The sequence below is a fragment of the Pieris brassicae genome, chromosome Z (genome assembly GCF_905147105.1).
Source record: "Pieris brassicae chromosome Z, ilPieBrab1.1, whole genome shotgun sequence".
NCBI lineage: Eukaryota > Metazoa > Arthropoda > Insecta > Lepidoptera > Pieridae > Pieris > Pieris brassicae.
In genome coordinates, this window is record NC_059680.1 from 9,877,154 (window position 1) to 9,897,850 (window position 20,697).

Consider the following 20,697-nt stretch of genomic DNA (forward strand, 5'->3'; position numbering starts at 1 on the left):
TCGAATAAAGTTATTTATCCGATCGGTTCAATCTCGGACCAAAGAAACGAAAAAAGGTTTCAGTTATTTGCATCATTAATTAACAAATGGGTTATTAAAATATGTAATCATTTAATTTCTATAATTACTTAATTACGATTATATAATTTATGTATGACTCTGTGGTGTGAATTATTTTACAGCGCCATCTATGAGGTTCAGTTATGCATAGATTAAGTTAAATGATAACATAACTATGAATTTAAACAATTTAATAAGTATTGGTGTTTTCTATGAAAAAATTCTGTAATCTTTATATAGTATTGCGTTTGTATTTGAGTAATTATGTAAAACGGCTGGACCAATTTTGTAAATTTTTGAATTTCAGTTGTTTCGAGACTGGTTTAGATTCACAATGAGCGGTTTTTTTTTGTATTTAAGATGTGTTATAATAGTAATGCGATATTTTAATTTAAAAAAAAAGTTCATTCAGAATAATTATTTTTTGTTGCCAGCAAAAAGTTGAGTTGAGTCCGAAAACAGACTGTGGTTTAAATAAATTTGGGATAACTTCAGTATGGTGAGCCTATTGTCATGTAAAGTGTGCATTGCTTCTGCTATGTTAGACATTAACGCTTGAAACCCACAGCGCAGTTTATTCGTTACTTGTGTAATATTAAAAAAAATATTATTGACTAGTGGTTGGTCGACATTGAGGGCGTGTTAGACTGCGTTAGTTATACTTCTATAAAAAAAATATTTGCATTAACATAGAAACTGCTTTACATGTTTGGAATTTGCATGTTATATTTGTTCAAAAACACAGTTAATTTCCGTTTCCAAACAATATTTCCTTTTAAACAATATTTTCGATTAATAGAACAGTGTAAGAAATCTCAACCTAAAACCTCTCGAACGTTCCATCGTGAGCAAACCGCTACTTAGGGTAAGATTCTTTGCAAGAATTGTGGCTCCTATATGTCAAAACGTTTTACAAGAGTTATCGCTAAGTCTCAACCCTTAGGCCGGTAGATTTACCACTTGGAAAGACAAGTGAACGTTTAATCAGACGCAGAATTTTTTATTTCCCGTGTGGTGAGGCATTAATAATAATGTATGTCTTACAGGAACAGTGCACTATCCGAATTGCATATCCAAGGCACAATATGAAATGGAGATGAATTTGTTCCATCCGCTGTGTGAGATTGATTGTGATCATGCGCAGGTATTTTATCACTTGAGTAGTATTTTTATAGTATATAGGAAGTATGTATTTTTATGCAACATACGTAGTACATTGTAAAATACGCATTAGGACATAGTGATAAAGATTATTACAATAAAAAGTATTTTTGTAGTTGATATACGATGCCTTCATGGAGAAAAATTTAATTTATTAAATGAATGGGAATAATATCGACTTAAGGCTGTATCATTGAACATCAGGTTGAACCTCCTGCCCGTTTGCTATGTGTTATAGAAACATACAAATTGTAAACAATTATAGTTAAAAGTTTTCTATGGTTAATTGGTTTATTGTTGAACTGATACATTAACATGCATTAATAAAGTCAATTAAGTGCGGCTATATGGTTTTGAACATAATATATTTTATCAGGATTCATGAAAAAATAAATCTTCTAATCTTTCTTTAAAAATATTTTTTAACTTTTTTAAAGAACTGTATAGTGTGATTAACTTTTTTTAAATTTCATGGGTGTAAATGGGGTGTATCGCTCAAAGGTGAGAGACATGGACACACACACACTTAAATTATCGTGATTCATGTACACTTTTTACTTTTCATGTATCCTTTTTTTAGTTTAAGTTTGTTTATTTTTTTTGTTCCTGTTTAGTTTTGTCTCAACAACTATGTGTAATATGTATTTTTGCACTTCTACCTACCTTATCTAATTTAATACATTTTTTTCTCTTCTCACTGTGGTTGCCAGGAAGAGATCGCTCGAAAGCGATAAGGCCTCCAGTTGCCCTCCATTTAATTTAATTATGTTCACTTTTAATATTATGTGCTACGAACTGTTAATCAATAAATAAAATAACTTTAAGGTAATTGGTTAAGTTAAGCAATACTAAAGTTATGTTCAATTAAATTAATAGGTTAACGAGCTTCTCCAATCGGCAAAAGATAGTACAAGCGAAGATACCTATCAGTATACGAAACAGTTTTGGTTGTTTTTTGTTTTCATGATTTTGAACTGGATTGCGGGTGGAGTAGTTGTTGCATTTGCTGATGCTATATGCTTCAATCTACTTGGTAAGTATGTATTATATAAATATGTTAATAATAATTATGTGCAACCCTACATCTCTGAGATTTTTTAAGATAGCCTCATTTCTTAAATCTCTTCACAGACATGTAGTCTTGTGTCTTGATTTTTCGATTTGACGTAAGTGTGACAAGCAGGACAATATGACAAGTGACAAGCAGGACACGCATGTCCATCTAAAATTCGTAAGGGACATTTTGAGGAATCCGCCATGACTCAAACCCAAAAATGATGACATGTGTCTGAAGGCTGATCATCTACTTGTCTATGAAATGAAGATCAGGGAAAAGGCTGAAATTTCTGGCCAAGACCCAATTTGGGATTGTAGCACTGCATAATTATTATTAATATTTCGAGAAATTCAGAGATCAGATTGAGTGACGTATTTTCAGTGAAAGAAAAGTTCGCGATAATAACGACTCCTACGTACCTAACTGACCTTATATGTTATAAATATAATATTAATATGAAGATCCGAACCAATTCGATTCGAAGGGTCCTTCAAGAAGCCGGCCTTTTAAGAATGGGCACGCTCTTCCCCATTCTTAAAAGGCCGGCAACGCAGTCGCGCGCCCTCTGGCATTGAGAGTGTCCATGGACGGCGGTATCACTTAACATATGGTGGACTAAAAAAATACTACTAAATTACTAACTTATTCATAATCCAATTTAAATATAATTTTAGGTAGTAAAAAAAGTTCGTATGGAAAGCAACGGTTATGGGGATCCGTTGGTTTCGGACTATTGTCGCTTATAAGTGGGAGTCTCATAGATTTATTCAGCGCTGGCGCATACAAAGACTACACTGTAGCCTTTGTTCTAATGTTCGTATTTATGTGCGGTGATGTTTTAGTAACGAGTTTTATGAAGGTAAGCGGTCCTATTTATTTAATTAAATTGTAATGTGTTACGACCTTGACAAGACCTTGATGAATATTAATTATTTGGGAGGGTATTTATTAGTGACTATACAACATATACATATTGTTATTATGAATTCTGTTATTGCCGATTTTTATAGGCATTTAATATTTATGATTTTAAAAACCCGCGAAAACCATTCGCAAGATGGCGTCGTATGTACAATGTATAACGCAAATACAAGTCAAGTTTTTTACATATAAATTTTTAAATAACTCAGTAAATAATAGGCTGTTGGAAAAGATTTCAAAAACCATTTCGGATTACTTACTAAGCCTATACAAATTGTTATTTAAATTCTGTTAAGTATCCCCAAAATTCTTCCTCTAGGCGTCTAATTATGCGTCGCACCAGTTCCTTGGTACCGTCATAGTAATAAGTGTATTTTTGTTACTAAATAAATACACATAAATTTTCGATCAAAAATAGTCTGACGATATTAAACTCCAAGACAGTATTGGAATTAGACATGTCATATAATTTACTGTCATGTTCGATTTGACATAGCGGCGGCCATTTTGTGTCACGTGAACGTATAAAACTCAGTTTTTATAATAATTTTGTATAGATTAATGATCATTTGAAAGTTCTCTTTACAATTTTTAAAGCATTTATGCTGATTACTATAGCACTTTATTTTTCAAATAGCCAATTATTTGGGACATTAGACGTACAGTGAACCAAAGTAAATCGAGTAATTTCGCGTTTGAATTTAGTTATAACATGGTTTAACTACAATCTTTATAACAATTGTTTTAGGTAGAATCTTTGGCATTATCTTTAAACATATTATCCGATGTTGGAACTTTATTCAAATCTGCTCACAACTGTGTCTTCATTTTATGGACAATATGTGTCGGGTTATGTACGGGCTTGCTCTGGCAATTTTTGTTCTGGCATATTGAGGATGTGGCCACATTGACCTGTGACGGGGCGGATTATGTGAAGACATTACAGGGGCTTGTTAGTGCCATACAGACATTTGGCGGCGAGATACCCTTCATGTTTCTATCTGGTAATTATTTGGAGACGGTTGAAGAGAAAATACTGTACCCACACTTTTTTAAATTCTGGTGCTAATTTGTCTATTTTCAGGTTATATTATAAAGAAAATTGGCCACGTGAACGTGATGAGTATTGTACTCATTGCTTTTGGCGTGCGTTTCGTACTGTACTCGTTCCTCACCAACGCTTGGTGGGTGTTGCCAATAGAATTATTCCAAGGTGTCACCTTCGGAATGTTCTATCCTACGATGACGTCGTACGCCAGTCTTGTATCACCACCGGGAACCGAAAATACCGTCCAAGTAAGTAATTATGCCATTTATAAATACTGTCAATAGGTTAATAGAGTCAGGGCTAGAGACATTTATTTAAAACCCATTATTAGCGCTAAACGAATTTGTACGGGAATGAATTGGCTCACGATTTGTCACGTGACCATTTTCCAAACCAAAGTGACCAAAAATGATACCAATTCCATAAGTGCTGGCTCGGTGAGCCCTCTGGGAGTGTGTTGCCAGGGTTACACACGGAGTTATTTTAGACCTATAGACTTTATAATTTCTTGCGATATTGGACTGATATTGATTACCATAAATGTGTTGTCGCGTAAAAATTTTAAAGAGGCACAATTTTTTGTTTAATTTCAGGGCTTAGTCGGAGCCATATTTGGAGGTGTTGGTACGTCACTTGGGAGTTTGATGGGGGGTTACTTGTACCAAACGTATAAGGGTTGGAACACATTCCGCTGGTTCGGATTTGGGGCGGTTAACATCGGTGTTCTTCACGTCATAGCCCAGTACTTACTTAAAGATAAACCGCATCTTGATCAAGGTAAAGAAACGCCTGAAGCGTAATTTAGAAGAATGCTTTGTAAAAAGCATTTATATTCGACGTTTATTATAAATATATGTTGATATAGAATTATAGATTATACGTTATATGCAAATTAACGTGAACTTAAATATAGATTCCTAATCAAATTCAAATTTTGAATATACATATAAGTGAGATTTATGTAATTACAATCTTACGTATGAATAAAAATAGTATAAAAATAATAAAATGGTAGAAAATGTGGCCAAAGCGAACGAAAAATCGAAAGCTTTCGCGGAAAAAAACACGATTTTTCAACAGTACAGTCAGTCAAACAGTCAAATGTCACGCTTTAGTACTAAACCAAGGGTACAATGCAATTCAACTAACACATTATAGTTTTTCTACTATTCTTACCGATATTGCCCTTAATACTTCAACAGTAATTGCTCACTGTCTGATCAACAGGGCTGAATACAAATTTGGCATAACGAAGCAGGCAAATGTCGAAATATGACTAAAAACTATTCTATGTTATATGTCACTGTACACCCTTGACAGCGAACTGGTACTAAATGTAAAGTTAGACTTGTTTTAACTTCTTTTGTGACGTTCATAAGTGTATGTTTTTTTAAATGAATAAAGTTATTTTGGGTTGGAGTTTATAATCTATCTCAAAACATATAATCTAAGAACTTCCAATAACAGAAACGCCGTGCCTTAAAAAAACTTTTTTTTTTGTATGAGGTGAAAATGCGTTTGCGCAGGCCCGCGCCAAGGATATCGAGCTTGACGCGGTGACTGTGGGGCTGGGGCTACACTCAAATCCCTCTGCTATTCAGAGGGGTATCGAGACCCGACCCACTAAAAACACCTCAGCCCTTCACACTGGGCCCTCGGGTTTCGCCAGGCATTCTACCCAAGGGACCCGGGCTTAAATCCGACACACAGAGGTCATTCAAAGCCTGCGATTCCGGGCCACTCGAGGTCGAGACCCCGCCTTAAAAAATCTAATCAACCCTTGTTAGTATTTTGTAACCTGTTGGAAATAGGTTAAATAGTTTGATTGCCGTAGAATTTTTTTTAATACAGCGCGGTGCGGTAAATTCCTAGTTAACTACTGCTTACATTTATATACCTAACTGACAAAAAAAAAATGTTTGAAAAATAATAAAACATTGTACTAAAAAAAAATATAAATATGCTCGCACGTAGATGTGCGTTCGAAAGTATTTGATTTATCTATAATCAAGTTCACGATAATTTAACTTATTGTTATTAAGAGACTAACCCTAACTATTTATCAGTCTCCTTGGACCATTTTAAAATACTCATTTATCTCTTATCATAGCGACTGTAAGGGACGAAAGAGTACTAAACAATTCAATTTTACTAACATTGTTTACATAAAGATATTCATATCGTTTAAACCAGAAAGTAAAACTAGTTAAGATTTTATTAGTAAGGGTTAGTCTATGCTTATATAGTATATGTACATAATTTGTGATATGTTTGTTAATTGTTCGCTTATTTAATGTTAATACATACAGTATTCACGGTCGGCTTATATTTATAATGCTTTTCTGAATTGATAAGAGGTATTATGGCTAAGAGGGGTAGGTTATATTATGTATGTCTATGTATATATAGGTGATGGATTTTGACATGGTGAATACATGATTACGAGCTACTCTAGCATGTGCAATCAATAGTTGACGTAAAAACAGAAAAAAACAATTTAAGATAGTAGAATTTTAAAAACACTGCGAGTGAAATCAGAGTTATAAGATTTTCTAATCTTATTCTTGTAGTGATCAAAAGTATGGAAAATGCTTTTGTATAGATACTTATTTATTTTGCATGGGTAATAAAATGTTAGTAAGCTGAAGGAATATTTCTTTGTTCGAGTTAGAGATTTTTCAATATTTTTTATCATATTGTCCCCGCAATATTTAGTCAAAAAATTGTTAGGACGTTAACCTGAGTCTATAGGTGGAGTCTTTAGTGTTAATATTAAACCCATTTAGGTAATATAGCTTAATTAAAATGATTCTAAAATACAAAACAAAGGGTGAAGAAAGTTTTGTTACCATAATCGTTAAGGACTGAGACGAATTTGGTGCATTGTAAAATACACTTTAGTGAAACGTAACAAAGACGCTATTACAGTTCTCGGGATTCGAAGTAATTAAAATTTTCCTAATAGTGGTCGTGTATGTTGATGTCAATATTGGGTCAGTAATAACGTTCCGTTGTTCAAACAAACTAAAATATATGAATAATTTTTAGACGTCACACTTCTGGATAACGGTTTGGCCGTTTTGATATATATTACGGTATTATCTGTCTTAAGCTTTATATTTGATTTAATTTAAATGTGAGTGGAGGAGTATATTTTTTTTGCTGGGTTTGGATTAATTGGTGAAATGTTTTAGATTTTAAGGTAAATTGGTTGTGATTTTATGTAAAATTTTGTAAATTGATAGTGTAGATATTGTTTGATTCTTAGCGGTTTTTTCAGGTTATTCGTCTGTGATTCACTATGGGCATATGAATGATGCAGTGAATATATTGGACGACGACCCTGATATTATGTAAACTCCAAAATTTATATTGAACCAAATTTATTGCGGATGGCGTCTTAGTTGTGTTTAATAAGTTTACAAAAATTTGGAAATTTACCAAGTAATTATGAAAAAAATATTTAGAAATTCTTGAATATCTTTTACTTTTGTTACAACAATACTGTAGACGGTATTTAATGAGCTTACTTACATTCTCGTATATGCCAAAATGTAAATAATAAATTATTTTACACTTTATTTAAAACCTTTTTGCAAAGATTATGGTCATTCAGTGGTCGAAGACTGTCAACTCTAGTTCCTATTTTCGCCATTTCACGATTTTCGATATTTTGGTGGCGCGGTCCAATTAATATTTTATCTCTGAAACACTAAAAACAAATGTTTTCTGTTTTTAAATCAAGTGGCCAGATGCTTGAATTTTTTTAACATTTGGCAGATGCCACTTTTTCTTACAAAATGATACTGGCCACGTGGTGGAAAATTTTCCCTATTTTACTACCATAACAAGGACATTTTTATCTGTGCATGTGAATAATACAAATGTTCAACATGTGAATTAGTGACCGAAAATAAGACTTGCCTTAAAGGTCTCGTTACCAGATTAATAAAAGGATTACAAATGTTCGAAGTTCGAACATTTCGAATGATCGGCTTTGTTTATTTAAATATATGACAATTGACGGCGCAAAATCTGACAATTGACATCGATAGTTTCAATAGTTATGTTATTATACTCTCCTAACAAGCATTTCTAATTGCTGCCAGATTTTTGTATACCAGGGTGATATTAGTAATAGGTCATAGAGCCAAGTTATCCCCGTTTTCTCAGTAACGTTATTTACGGCTTAGAAGGGATTTGGCATTATTTTTTATGTGTTCTTGCAGTACTTAATAGAAATATGATATATATATATATATCTATATATAAATATATTATTTTTATAAGTGGGGTATTGTTTGTTGTTTAAGATGATAAATTTTAACATGTGAAAAAATTATAAAGATTGAGATATATTGTGTTTTTTTTTATTATGAATACCTTTTTAGATAATTCACAACTTTTTATGTACTAGAATAGGCGCGGAGTTAATTATAAATATGTATTGTATCATTAATATAAAAAAACATCGCCCTGCAACGATGAATTCATACTAACAAGCTTTATAAAATCAAAATTAAGAAGTTTTAGATTCTCTTTAATTTTTATTATGACACACACAGCTTTGGTATTGGTAAGTCCAAGAAGTTGCGTTCATAAACAATTTGTTTGTAAAAAGCGCGCAGTCTTTGTCATGTTTCATTCAAAATAATCTGCCCGCATTTGCGCAGGCGCGGTGTTTTGGCGCCATTTATCGAAGACGTTTTGTTTTTGTCTTGCATGAAATAAGTGGTTGCGTAGAAATGAAAAGAAAATGCTTCTAGTACTGAATGATTGTGAAGCTTATCTTAATATAGGTTAGGTAAAATCTGATCAATCACATTGTGTTTTTACTATGGAGGTTATAAAATGGGTTTGTCTCGTCAATCAAAATTGTTTAAGACCAATGGTCTAGATTTACTTTTCTGATGACTGCTTTGAGAACATCAATTAAGACTCTGAGTGCTATTGTGTGAATAAGTAATACCTGTATCTTAAATTTCATAATACACATATTTTATGTTATTAAACTAAGCATTGTTTAGATTTAGTTTAGTCCAGCTATTTCACTACACTTGCAATTCATCGATGATGCGCTAAACACCTCTTACAGTAGGGACCAGCGTGAGAAGGGATTGCGACAGCGATATACAGACCTAGTATTGTAACGTAAGACCTTATTTTAAGTTCCTGCTTAAGTCAGTCGAGTTTTCCGAAAATTTCGATTGAATTGTTGCAAAGCAAAACAATTCTTAGAAGGCACAAAAAGCTAAGAAGTGAATAATAAATTAGTGATACAAGCTGTCGAATAGGGTTAGAATAATATACATACTACGTATGTATTAAATACATATCAAATATATACAATCCAAGGCCACAAACGGCTTGGTAATAAAGTTGGTGTCTTTGTCTTAGCCCAAGTTGGATTGGCGAAATCAGGTCAAGCAAATTGACCTTTAGATGTAACGTATTAAAGGTGACTTATACAACTGATTGAAATAACAGTTTACCGTTTATCTGACCTACATACAGTCAACGTTTCTTAAAGAACTTCATCAAAGTAGGTAACTCTATAGGCTGCTTGCAGGAGGTGCCTTTTCACCAAATTTCGTGGTTATTCCGAGTCGACTCCTCCTTTCGTCGCGATTGGCCTCACGCGGCCCAGCTCGACCAATAACGCCTCGGCCTTCCCCACTCGACGACAAATTACTAAGATTAGAAACTACTTGAAACACAAAAACCGAGTTAATAACCCTGATTATTAATTACCAAGAGTTTATAAAGTTTAACTTTTAATTTTGTAATAGTCGTATAAAGTTTTTCTAAACGCAGCTTTCGCCTACACGAGCATTGGTAACTTTAGTGTGATTTGACTGCGCTGCGCTTCAGTCGTTGTGTCGAACGAACTAACGCTTTACTCGGTTGGAACTCGAGGCATCCACACGTCCGCCCGCCCTATAGCTGAAGCATAAAGTTTTGCCGCGCTCATGTGAAAACTTATTAATTAGGAGATTATTTGGACTTATTTGTGCTATTATTGTGTTTTGTGACTTATTTAGACTTGATAGTGTAATTTAAAACTGTAATTTCTACATTTTCGTAGTGAATACGGATTTCGGCACAGTTGATAAGTAATTTTTCAAACTGGGTAAGATTTTTTAATATTATTCCAAGATTTAGAAATTATTTTTAACAATATTAATCAATTTCTAAAATATTTTAATCAAAACAATATACGTAAGTAAACTCTTAATATGATTATAGCGAATGTTATTTAGTTATTACTATAATAATGCAACGTTATAAATATAAAGGCTCTAAAAGGAAAAATACCCAATACAAAACTAAAAATAAAACTTTTATTTAGTAGATTTATATATCTAAAGTAGGCTGATGCGTAATTGTAATTGTAAAATTATACAAATTCTTGTGCAATATACCAGAAATAATTTCTTCTAATAATATAAACAACAATTAAAAGCCTATGATAAACAATGAGTTTAAAAATGTGCATGCCTTGAAGTTTTGACTGCCGGAATTGCAAACATAGCAAACGTGAATTGGAATTTTTAATAACTGTCGGCGATTAACTTGCGTTGGTAGTTTTTCAGGTTCAATATGACTGTATGATTTTGAAAAAGTTAGTCTCTTCAGTCTATCATCTGTATCTTTTATTCTGGTGTTCTGTTACTTATTGCTTTGCCCGAAAATTTGCCCGAAAAATTTAAAAGCTAACACGCTTTTATTTAAAGTACAAACATACAATATCTTACATTTTTCACCTTGATTAATTTCATAAATATATTATAATTTGTAAAAAAGAGTTCAGGATTTAATTAAAGTAGGCTTATCCTGTGACTCTTTCAGTTTGAATAAAAACTATATTTTACATATACCAAACCTTTTATTTACAAACAATAATTTATATTGCTAACTTGTAACTACTCAATCACGCTCGTTAATTAATTGGAGACTAGATATTTTTTCTTAGTTTTTTCCGTTCCTTTTTATATGCAAATCCAATTATTCTCAGTATCCGTAGGACGGATTTGTAGTACAAAAAGCTGTAAAACTCAACATTGAAGTCGAGATCGCAATCACTATCGCTATAGGGAGTTTCAGAGTACTTGGACGGTTCTGGACGCTATTGTGAGAAGGTCTATGACTGTCACATCGCACAGGCTAAATAAATAAATAAATATTTGTATGAAGAATTTACTATATATATGTCATATTGGACTTTAGTCAATTTCGGCTCAAGTTACAAGTTACCTTATTAAGCGCATGATGCACGCGTCACGTCTCGACCTTAATTGAAAACTACATGAACTAGAGATCTAATGCAATCTAATCAATGCAATATGCCGAAGAACCGTGAAACTTCGAGTCTAAGAGTAAGATTCGGAAACGTGATTTGGCGCCCGTACGTCGAAAGTGTATTAGAAAACTTACGGGAGTCTTAGTTCGTGCTCAGACACCCACCTTACGCCATACATTTGTATATATATTAGTTCGATACATGTACGTGCTTCCATTTAGTTCCAAATATGCCCACGCTGCGTTTCTAGAGAGAGAATATTTAGTTTAATTTTTATTACTTATTGAGCATGCGTAGATTAGTAAATGGAGACAAAACCTCGGTTTTCATATTATAGTTTTCTTCGACACACAAGGGATTGTCAAGTTAATGTCAATCGAAAGATGCCTATTAGGCCAGAGACAGCAACATTGTAGTTGAGGTCCGACTCTTAGGCACTAGGTTAACGCTAAAACAAACGAAAACTATTGATATATCAAGACTAAACTAATAAGAGTTCCAATATTTTTTTATAAGTAAAACTCTTAACAAGCATAGTTCATAAAAATACAATACATACATTTATTTTGATTGTTTCGTATTGACGTTGTATACCTGTTTTCTAATAATGGTTAAACGTGATGGTTCTAACTGCAGAAACAAACACCTTTGATTACAAGATTCATATTTCGATCTAAATTGTATTCGAGTGAAAATCTTTCACACGTGTCACGTCACTATTTGTATAGAAATTCAATTGGCTATAGTCACGCTGTAAAACATGGTTATCCACAAGCTCTTATGCAGCTTGACAGACTCGGATCTGTTACCTTAAAACATAGTAAATGTAGGTCACTGTTACGATGTTCGCAGTAATGTTATGGGTACCGAATGTAAATCCGAAACACATTCAATAATGTTTAATATTAATCTGCAATTATTTGTTTGGAATGTTTTTGTTATTTTAAATCAAATACGCTCTTGGCGTTTGACAGTAGATGATTATTAAATGATACGTGTATAAATAAAAGTAAGTTAGGGCGGATGCATAAAGTCTACGGCTTAATTTGCCAGTCAACTCAAGGTGTTTATTAATGTGACCTAAGCGTACGTAGCGGTCTTGTTGGTAAATGTAGAAGGGGTCTAGACCTCTTACAATACAGTTACAATTTCCTTCCTTACTTACCTAAAGAACAATCAGTAAATAATATAATTACTTAGGCTTAGATTTAAGAAAGACATTAAGCGCAAAGACTGGCTGACTTTTAAAAACGGTAGTCAGAAATTCCCATATAGCTGGCGAGTATTTAAGTATATGATTTGCTCGAACTTCTTATTGTAAAGAATTATAGTTCGGGTCGGTTTTTAAGTTTAACATTTGTAAAAAAAATCGATACTAAATCATTTGCCTCTGGAGTTAATGGTCAATGCCATTCGATGACAAAGAAAATCTATAAGGTAGACATCTGCTTTATCACAGGAGGTAGATGTAATAATATAAATAGCTCTACTAAATCTCGTAATTGGGTACATTCCATTTATTGGAACCCCCTGAAATATAAGGAAAATCCGATATTATGGCTAATTAATGCGATTATTCGTTGTATGACTACGTGTTTTTTTTGTTTTTTTTTTAATTTTTATTGACATGCGAACATAATATGAAATTCATATTCTCGATTGGAAAGTAAGTAAAAAAAAATACGATCTTAAAAAAAATCAAGAAAAAATTGAAATTGTCTGCATTCTGAGTATCAGTGGTTATATATGGTAGTAGTGTTTTTTAATAAGCAATATAAACAACAGTCAAAGAAGAGCAAGCAATATAAACAAAAGAGCAAATGATATAGCACACTTTTTTTTATCGACACTTTTGAAACGCTCTTAGAAAACGCAGCGCTAAGATGGTATGGAATCCTATTTTTCTGCGGTCGTTTGCCTGAAGGTCTCTAACTCTTTAAAAAATTTAAATTCATAACTAGAAAAATCAGAGTCCTAGATGATTTTTTCATATCTCTATAAGGTTTCTAAACATCAGCCTTAAGGCAGACAGGAGCAAATCACAATACCAGTTTTTTTACATTTTTACAGAAGTAGTCCTCAATATTATTATGGTATTATTATCGCTTTTAAAAAAGTCTGCCACATAAATCATATAGATATTTTGCACATCAGCTAGGTAGCTATTAGACCATGACCTAATAGTTTCGTTCGTATCCAGAGTTACGATATTTTTTCGTGTTTAGTATTTTAAGTATAATTTTATTTTAAGGCCTGCAAAGGCCTTGGAGAAGAATGATAAAGGACACTTTAGTACTCTTCCTAGAATTTTCAACGAATTATTTTTAGCCACATAAAGTAAGATTAATTACTTTTAATTAACTATACCTTCTTTCTTTTTAATTCTGTCTTACTTATCATATAATATTTAACATTAATATTGCACATATTTAAATGCTAGGTGTATTTTGGCCTTTCTTATAAGGCCATTATTTTGAAATATTAAATAAAATTTATTTAAAAAAGTTTGGGTCGAGAATGTTTTTTATTAACAACAAATATTTTAAAGGTCGTTTTAAAACTTATGTATTTGTTTTAGTTCTCTAAACATGCTACATAAACATTATTTATAAGTACAATTGTATTTTAAAAGTCAGGTCATCCCGTACACGTTGTCATACAAATTGCCAAACTGTCGAAGAAGAATCATAAAAACATTGGCAAAGAAATTTGAGCTGGCCCTTACTTAGGGGCTATTAAAATAGTTTACTATCTATCCACTATATAAAAAATACCACACAAATCGGTCATCCGTTTAGGAGTTTGGTTACAAACACTTCAATAACCTCACACGTATGACATAAATTGGCCTCATAATAAAGTGGCCACACGATGGTATATCATGAAATGATACGACACGGTCAACGATTTCATAAAATGATATATTCCACGAAACGGCTACGACATATCAATCAAAAACTACCCTGGGTAAATAATCCTGCTTATTCCTGACATTCCAATAATGATGATTGACTAATTTTCAAAGTATCAATTGTTTTGGACTTCCATTGCTATTTGAAATAATTATTGTGTAATTAAAATATGCTTTGTGTACGTTATTAGGCGAACGGGATTATGAACGTATGTTGATATACATATTACGTATTTTGCTCTGTAATTAACCGGAAACCTTGTATAATTAATACCCAAATTTTCAACATTAACTATTGTTTAAGAACAAATCAACAGTCCCAATCACATTATATGATATCATCGATTATATAACTATTATGTGAGGGAAAGAAAACAATTTTTTTACCGGATTAAAGCTATTTGTATTATCGATACCAACTCCGGGGAAATAAATACAGATAACACAACTTTCTCTACAGCTGTGATACTTTTGACATTCAACACCTTTTGTCTTCAGTCACCGTAACCACGCACGCTGTAAAGCACGCGAAATGTCGGAAAAATTTAAATTTAAAATTATGTGAATAATTATAAGTTTATAATAATACAAATTTAATCCGGCTTTAATCCGGTTAAAAAAATGTTTTCTTACAATGTGTAAAAGCTATGTTAACCAAAGACAATACTATGTGAGAGAAATTGTTTTATCGTACAATTTCTTTCAGTGTCCATTATGTCTCTTTGAATAATTCTGAATGATCACTGTATATTTCACTCAATTAAAACTCATTAAATGTGCTAAAAAATGTTCTGTTTTCAGTGAGCCAAGGAACAGATGGCGCGCGCATTCAATACGCCGACGTATGTGCGCTGACGGCCGCGGGCTTTCACGTTGCTTCCGAAGCTATGATGAACGATATTTCAGCCAGCTCCTACGCCGCCGAGGCACGCAGAATGCAACTATATACACACCCACATGTCAGTCATAGAGTAAGTATATTTCCATCTCTTAATATATAGTATTATTATTTTCGTACTATAATTAGTTTGGGCGATTATTTTTACCCGTCAAATAAAGACTCATACTCATTTTACTTGCAAAAAAATTGCGACGAAAATATTATTTAATAAACGTTCTAAAGTCGATTTCTGTCTATACTAGTGTAAATGAATTCTCTTTAAAACTAACTTATATACCGGCAAACAAGTGATTGGTAATAAAGACAAGAAGCTTATTTTAGTTAATTAAAGTCTCCCACTCTTCTGCAATGACACTTTTTGGCTCCGTGTTGTTTTGAGGAGCAGGTTGCTCTCAACTCCCTTTACAATGAGCATGTCTAGGATAGACATACTCAATTGAGGTCAGGACTTCGAGATGGCCAATCTAAACGACGGATTCTAATTTCTTGCATGTACTTTCTCATGTCGTGGATACGGTGCATTCCATTTTTATGAACGATAATGTTCGCCTTCAGAGTAAAAGCTTACCGTTCCGTATGTAGCATACCGTATAAACTTTTAAAAGAGGCTGAAGCTAAATATATCCATTAATCTCCAATAAATAAGCGACTGTAATTATAATTATTCTAATTAACAATAATAGTTATTATTCCCTTTTTAGATATAACTTTTATAGACATTTTTAATACCTATGTAATATTTTATGTTACACATGACTACCGAAAAACATTTTTATTGAATTCTAAGTATCTGTAAGCCGACGGTAACAGGCATGTTTCAGAACTCTGCGATAAGACACCTTAGTGCTTTTGTACATATTTCAATGGAACTATTAACAATCGAGTGATATTTACTTCATGTTACATTTACCGTTGTCGACGGACAATTTTGTTTCTAAAGTCTAAAGGATTTTTTTAAATATTTGTGGAAATTTTAAATTGACCGAGCGAACTTCGTACCGCCTAACAGACAATGAATGTCGTGTTAAGGATTAACTGAATGTTTAAGTGGCTTGATATATTTTCCTCAGTTATTACAAAATTAATTTATGAACGCACGCACAAATATTTGTCAACCAATAAAGTCTGTCAATCCTTTGTTATTTATGACATTACTCTACATTGTGAATATATCTTGTCGTTTCGAAACCTATATTTAAATACCTTTTTTAAAAAGGGGACAGTTTACCGTATCGACGGAATTAACGGAATGAAGCCTCTGTGCCTGGGCGATGTTAAGACCCGTAAGGGTCTATACTTGATCAATCCAGCGGGTAGGGGATCGACCTTGAGGTCTGGTACCGGTCACATTTTACTAGACTTCCTGGATGGCCTGTTAAGTGTCCAAAAAACTCAGGATGCGTTGGTAACAAAATGTCGAAATATTTTTTTTGTCGTCTTACCATGGACTCATTGATGAAGGGAATCCTTAGTATCCGTCTTCAGCACCATTTTTTGTGCTCGATACATCCTGCTGCCAGTGCTTGATATCTGGGCTTATTTATTTCGTCTGCCCAGGCCCCCGTCTGCTTGACGTATCTCCCATCTGCTTGACTCACTGCTGTTGCAGATATCACAGGTGTTACCGACGTGTAGGTGGAAGAGGAATTGGTGAGGATAGGAATACCTGTCATTTAATATCTCCATCTATTGATATTTATTTATCTATCTCGATCTATTGTATTTTTCTTCACTCAACCGTAAGCCCCAATGCTTTTTAGACTATCAAACCTTGAGATTTGATAGTCAAGAAAAGTCATTCCAGGCAAGCATGGAAGAGACATATTTCGATAGCATAAATGATAATTGATTTATATACAAATATATTTGTATATAAATATTGACTATAAAAAACAGTTTATTATTCAAGCCTATGTTTCGTAAAAAGGTATAAAACTCGCGTAACCGTATGGAAGCTATAGTGCTGTATGTTATTGAATTTTGGGATTAGTTCACAATTATGTCGCCTCCAAGTTCATCAATTCATCAATTCTTGTCCGTACAAATATTTCACATCTATAAATTGAAGTTACTGCGTCAACTAACTGAATAAAATCCCACTTATAACTTCAATCACTAATTGCTTATAAGAATAAAAAATTTTTAAGAGGAATTACTCAACGAAAAAATATTTCAATTTCGTATACATGGGGTCAAGGGGATTAAGTTCGCAGTTAAAACTCCAACATTTGAGAAAACAATTTAAATTAACGATGTTCTAGACGAGTTCAATTTGTATGAATTAAAGGTGTTATTTGACATCGTATCACAGTTTCAAACAACAATGGCCATGTTACAAAATGTACAAGTGTACAAATTTACCCCTTAGTACCGTTTTTATAAATCAGATTAACACAATACAAAGTTATTTAGATTATTTTCATACACATTTATAAAGTTGAGTATGTTAAAAAGAATTCTATGAAATAGAATAATTTTGTTGATATACCCGTCACCACGAATACATATTGTATTTAAATTTGATGGTATGTCAACCAATAGGTGAAAGCTGAGTTCGGCTCAGTTTTTATTTATTTTAACAGTCCTAATTCAATGTTTGTTACAATTTCTATAACTATCTATATCTAACGATGCGACTTTAAACACCAAATGAAATTTGTTAGAAACGCACGTTTTGCACCAACAAAAACTGGCATTGACTAAACTGAAATATGTGATTGTATTTGAGACTAGTCATGCCAACAAATCATAACAAATACTGATACAATTCCTTGTCTTCTTAAGTAGAAGTTATTACTTTCTTATAAATAAGCTAGTTCAACTAAAAGTTGACGCCAGCCAAGTATTTTCTACAACAGTTCATAGGAGAACTCAATCCCTCAGCGCAGAGATGCGTCGATTACGCGTTTTTAGCTAATCGCTGGGTGTAGAGGGTTCACAAACCTCATTGACAATTACAGGTAAGGAATTTTCGACGTCGTATATGTACTTTACCATAGATACAAGTGCGTATAAAATGAATTGTTTATCACCAGTGACTTTCCGAATAGCATTGGATTTGTAATAATAATATGTGACGTTTTCTTATTATGAAGTTATCAATATGAACTCTTGTTATCTCCTCTTCGTCACTGATAGTTACATCACCGACCTTGTTTGTTTGACTTTTCTTGCAAAATATCGTCGAAACTTGTTTATCGTGTTTTTTAATTAATGTATTAAAACAAATGAATGCAAAAACACAATAATATGTTTGTTAAATATTAAATATAATTATAAAAGCCATACAAAGTTTTAGCCAGAAATAGTTATTAATGAAAAACTATTTGTTTGCTACATTCTTCGTAATATGATTTGATTTTGTATTTTGCTACTATCGCATTTTTGTTTACTAAACATTCAATTGGGCATACATTTGTATGTTTCATTTATAATAAGCTTAATTAATATAAACATTATACGGTACTAAAAGTGGCATCATAGAGCGAACTATGACTCCTGTATGTAACAATAATGTGTAACTTAAATAATTAACAATACACAACATTTCTTAACAAAGTCTTATTACTTCTTAAAGTGTAAATAAGACTTTGTTAAGAAATGTTGTGTATTGTTAATTATTAAAGTTACACATTATTGTTTAAAGATTTTAAGTTCGAAAAATCCTGAAATATTATAAAATCAAGTCTCACGGCTCGATCGAGGTTGGCTTCCGTGTTCCTAGTATTATACTAAATGAGTAATGTTTTAAAATTATTTTTTCTAAAAAAAATATAAGCGCTTTAATGTAATCTCATCGGAAAAAAGCCATCTTCACCTGTATTAAGCTGATTAGAATTGACACTGAGATTTTTCGGAACGGTAATAAATTCCTTAATTGTTTTAATATTTACCTTTTTCTCCCGCTAAGCAATTTCTGAATCAGAAACATAAAAATGACTAAATGACATTTAAATTATTTACATGAATTGTCTTAATTATTTGATAATTTAATTACAATTCCATTGTCCAAATATGATTAAATACAGTGGGATATTGGATTATTGCTCATACAAGATAAGTAGTTACTTACCAAACCGAATTCCATTCAGTTTGAAAATTTACCAAATTTTACAACACAAATAATAATGAATGTAAATTTAAATTTTTGTTTGTATCGTCATAAATATACTGTATTCATTGTTTTTAGTTTCTTTAAAATAGGAATTATAAAACATGTATCGCTTTATGCAATGTTCTCTTGGTATATGCGGTAATTGTCAGAGTACAAAACTGTGTCTAAGTTGAAGCGAGCAAGCGTTGGAGTTGAGTCAGATATAAATTACTGGTAAAAAATTAGTCGTAAAAATAATATGAGTATATTATCAAGCGACCATGACATAAGTTCAGATTATAACTAACTAGATAGAGTCAATAACAAATCACATGTGATAAAAAATTATGATGAAATAAGCCTAAACTTTTGTCTACACATTTGTACCGAAGGTAAAAACGGGAATGACAGAATACAAAAGATGAAACTTGAAATTGTAAATCGTAACTATACATGATTTGATAGTTGAACGTTTGTAATATTTTATTCTTCGGATCGTATTAACAAATATGTTTCTTTATTAAGTATCAAACGAATTATATAAATTTTAAAGTTTATTCCTATACAATTTGGTAATGATATTTAATATAATCAAAACAGTATAACTATAACGTCATATTAGATTCCTATATGTTTCGTGATTATTTATTTTTCTTAAGAGGTGACGATCTCAGTACCCGACGGGCCGTCGATTTTTGGGTCTAACTCATGCCGGTTTCCTCATGTTTTTCCTACTCCACACGAGCAACTAATAAATGCGCACATGCTAAAAATCATCAATTTATCAAACATCAGACTTGGAAGCATAACGATAATTATCTGTATTCATAAGGGTGCTGCAATCGAGTTGCAGCGAAGTTTACACGCCTGTTAGCATCCCATATAGATGAACTATCGAAGTATAATTGTGCGAAAGTGAACTGATATTAAGAGGATATCAAAGCTTTTATATAAAACTTCGATACAATTGCAAGGCTCTTTTAATATTTATTATATTTGTATCGGCATGTATATGCGTTTAGGAAGTTTTGTTATGACTTTGTGTGAGACTTTGTCACATAAACTACATGTGTGTTAGCACTTCAAGCGCTTAATAGTACGAACACTGAAAGTTACCAAGTGTTAATGAGACTGGATATGAAAACAAAAAGTAAATCGTAGTCGCTAAAGTGGGTTGAAAGAATTCTTTGTTTTACCAAAGTGTCGATTTGATGGATTATCAATAAATTTGGTGCAGGCCATACT

At 32.5% G+C, this 20,697-nt stretch overlaps 1 protein-coding gene across 3 annotated transcripts in view; it reads left to right on the forward strand.

Annotated features, from left to right (window-relative positions):
- LOC123718406 overlaps positions 1 to 20,697 on the forward strand; it is a 58,875-nt gene that overhangs the window by 4,608 nt on the left and 33,570 nt on the right. For all 3 annotated transcript variants that reach the window (XM_045674838.1, XM_045674840.1, XM_045674839.1), the window contains 7 exons: positions 1,107 to 1,204; positions 2,098 to 2,254; positions 2,953 to 3,137; positions 3,948 to 4,203; positions 4,284 to 4,495; positions 4,841 to 5,024; positions 15,260 to 15,429. In XM_045674838.1, coding sequence (XP_045530794.1) covers positions 1,107 to 1,204; positions 2,098 to 2,254; positions 2,953 to 3,137; positions 3,948 to 4,203; positions 4,284 to 4,495; positions 4,841 to 5,024; positions 15,260 to 15,429 — 1,262 coding nt within the window. The remainder of the gene's footprint in view (positions 1 to 1,106; positions 1,205 to 2,097; positions 2,255 to 2,952; positions 3,138 to 3,947; positions 4,204 to 4,283; positions 4,496 to 4,840; positions 5,025 to 15,259; positions 15,430 to 20,697) is intronic.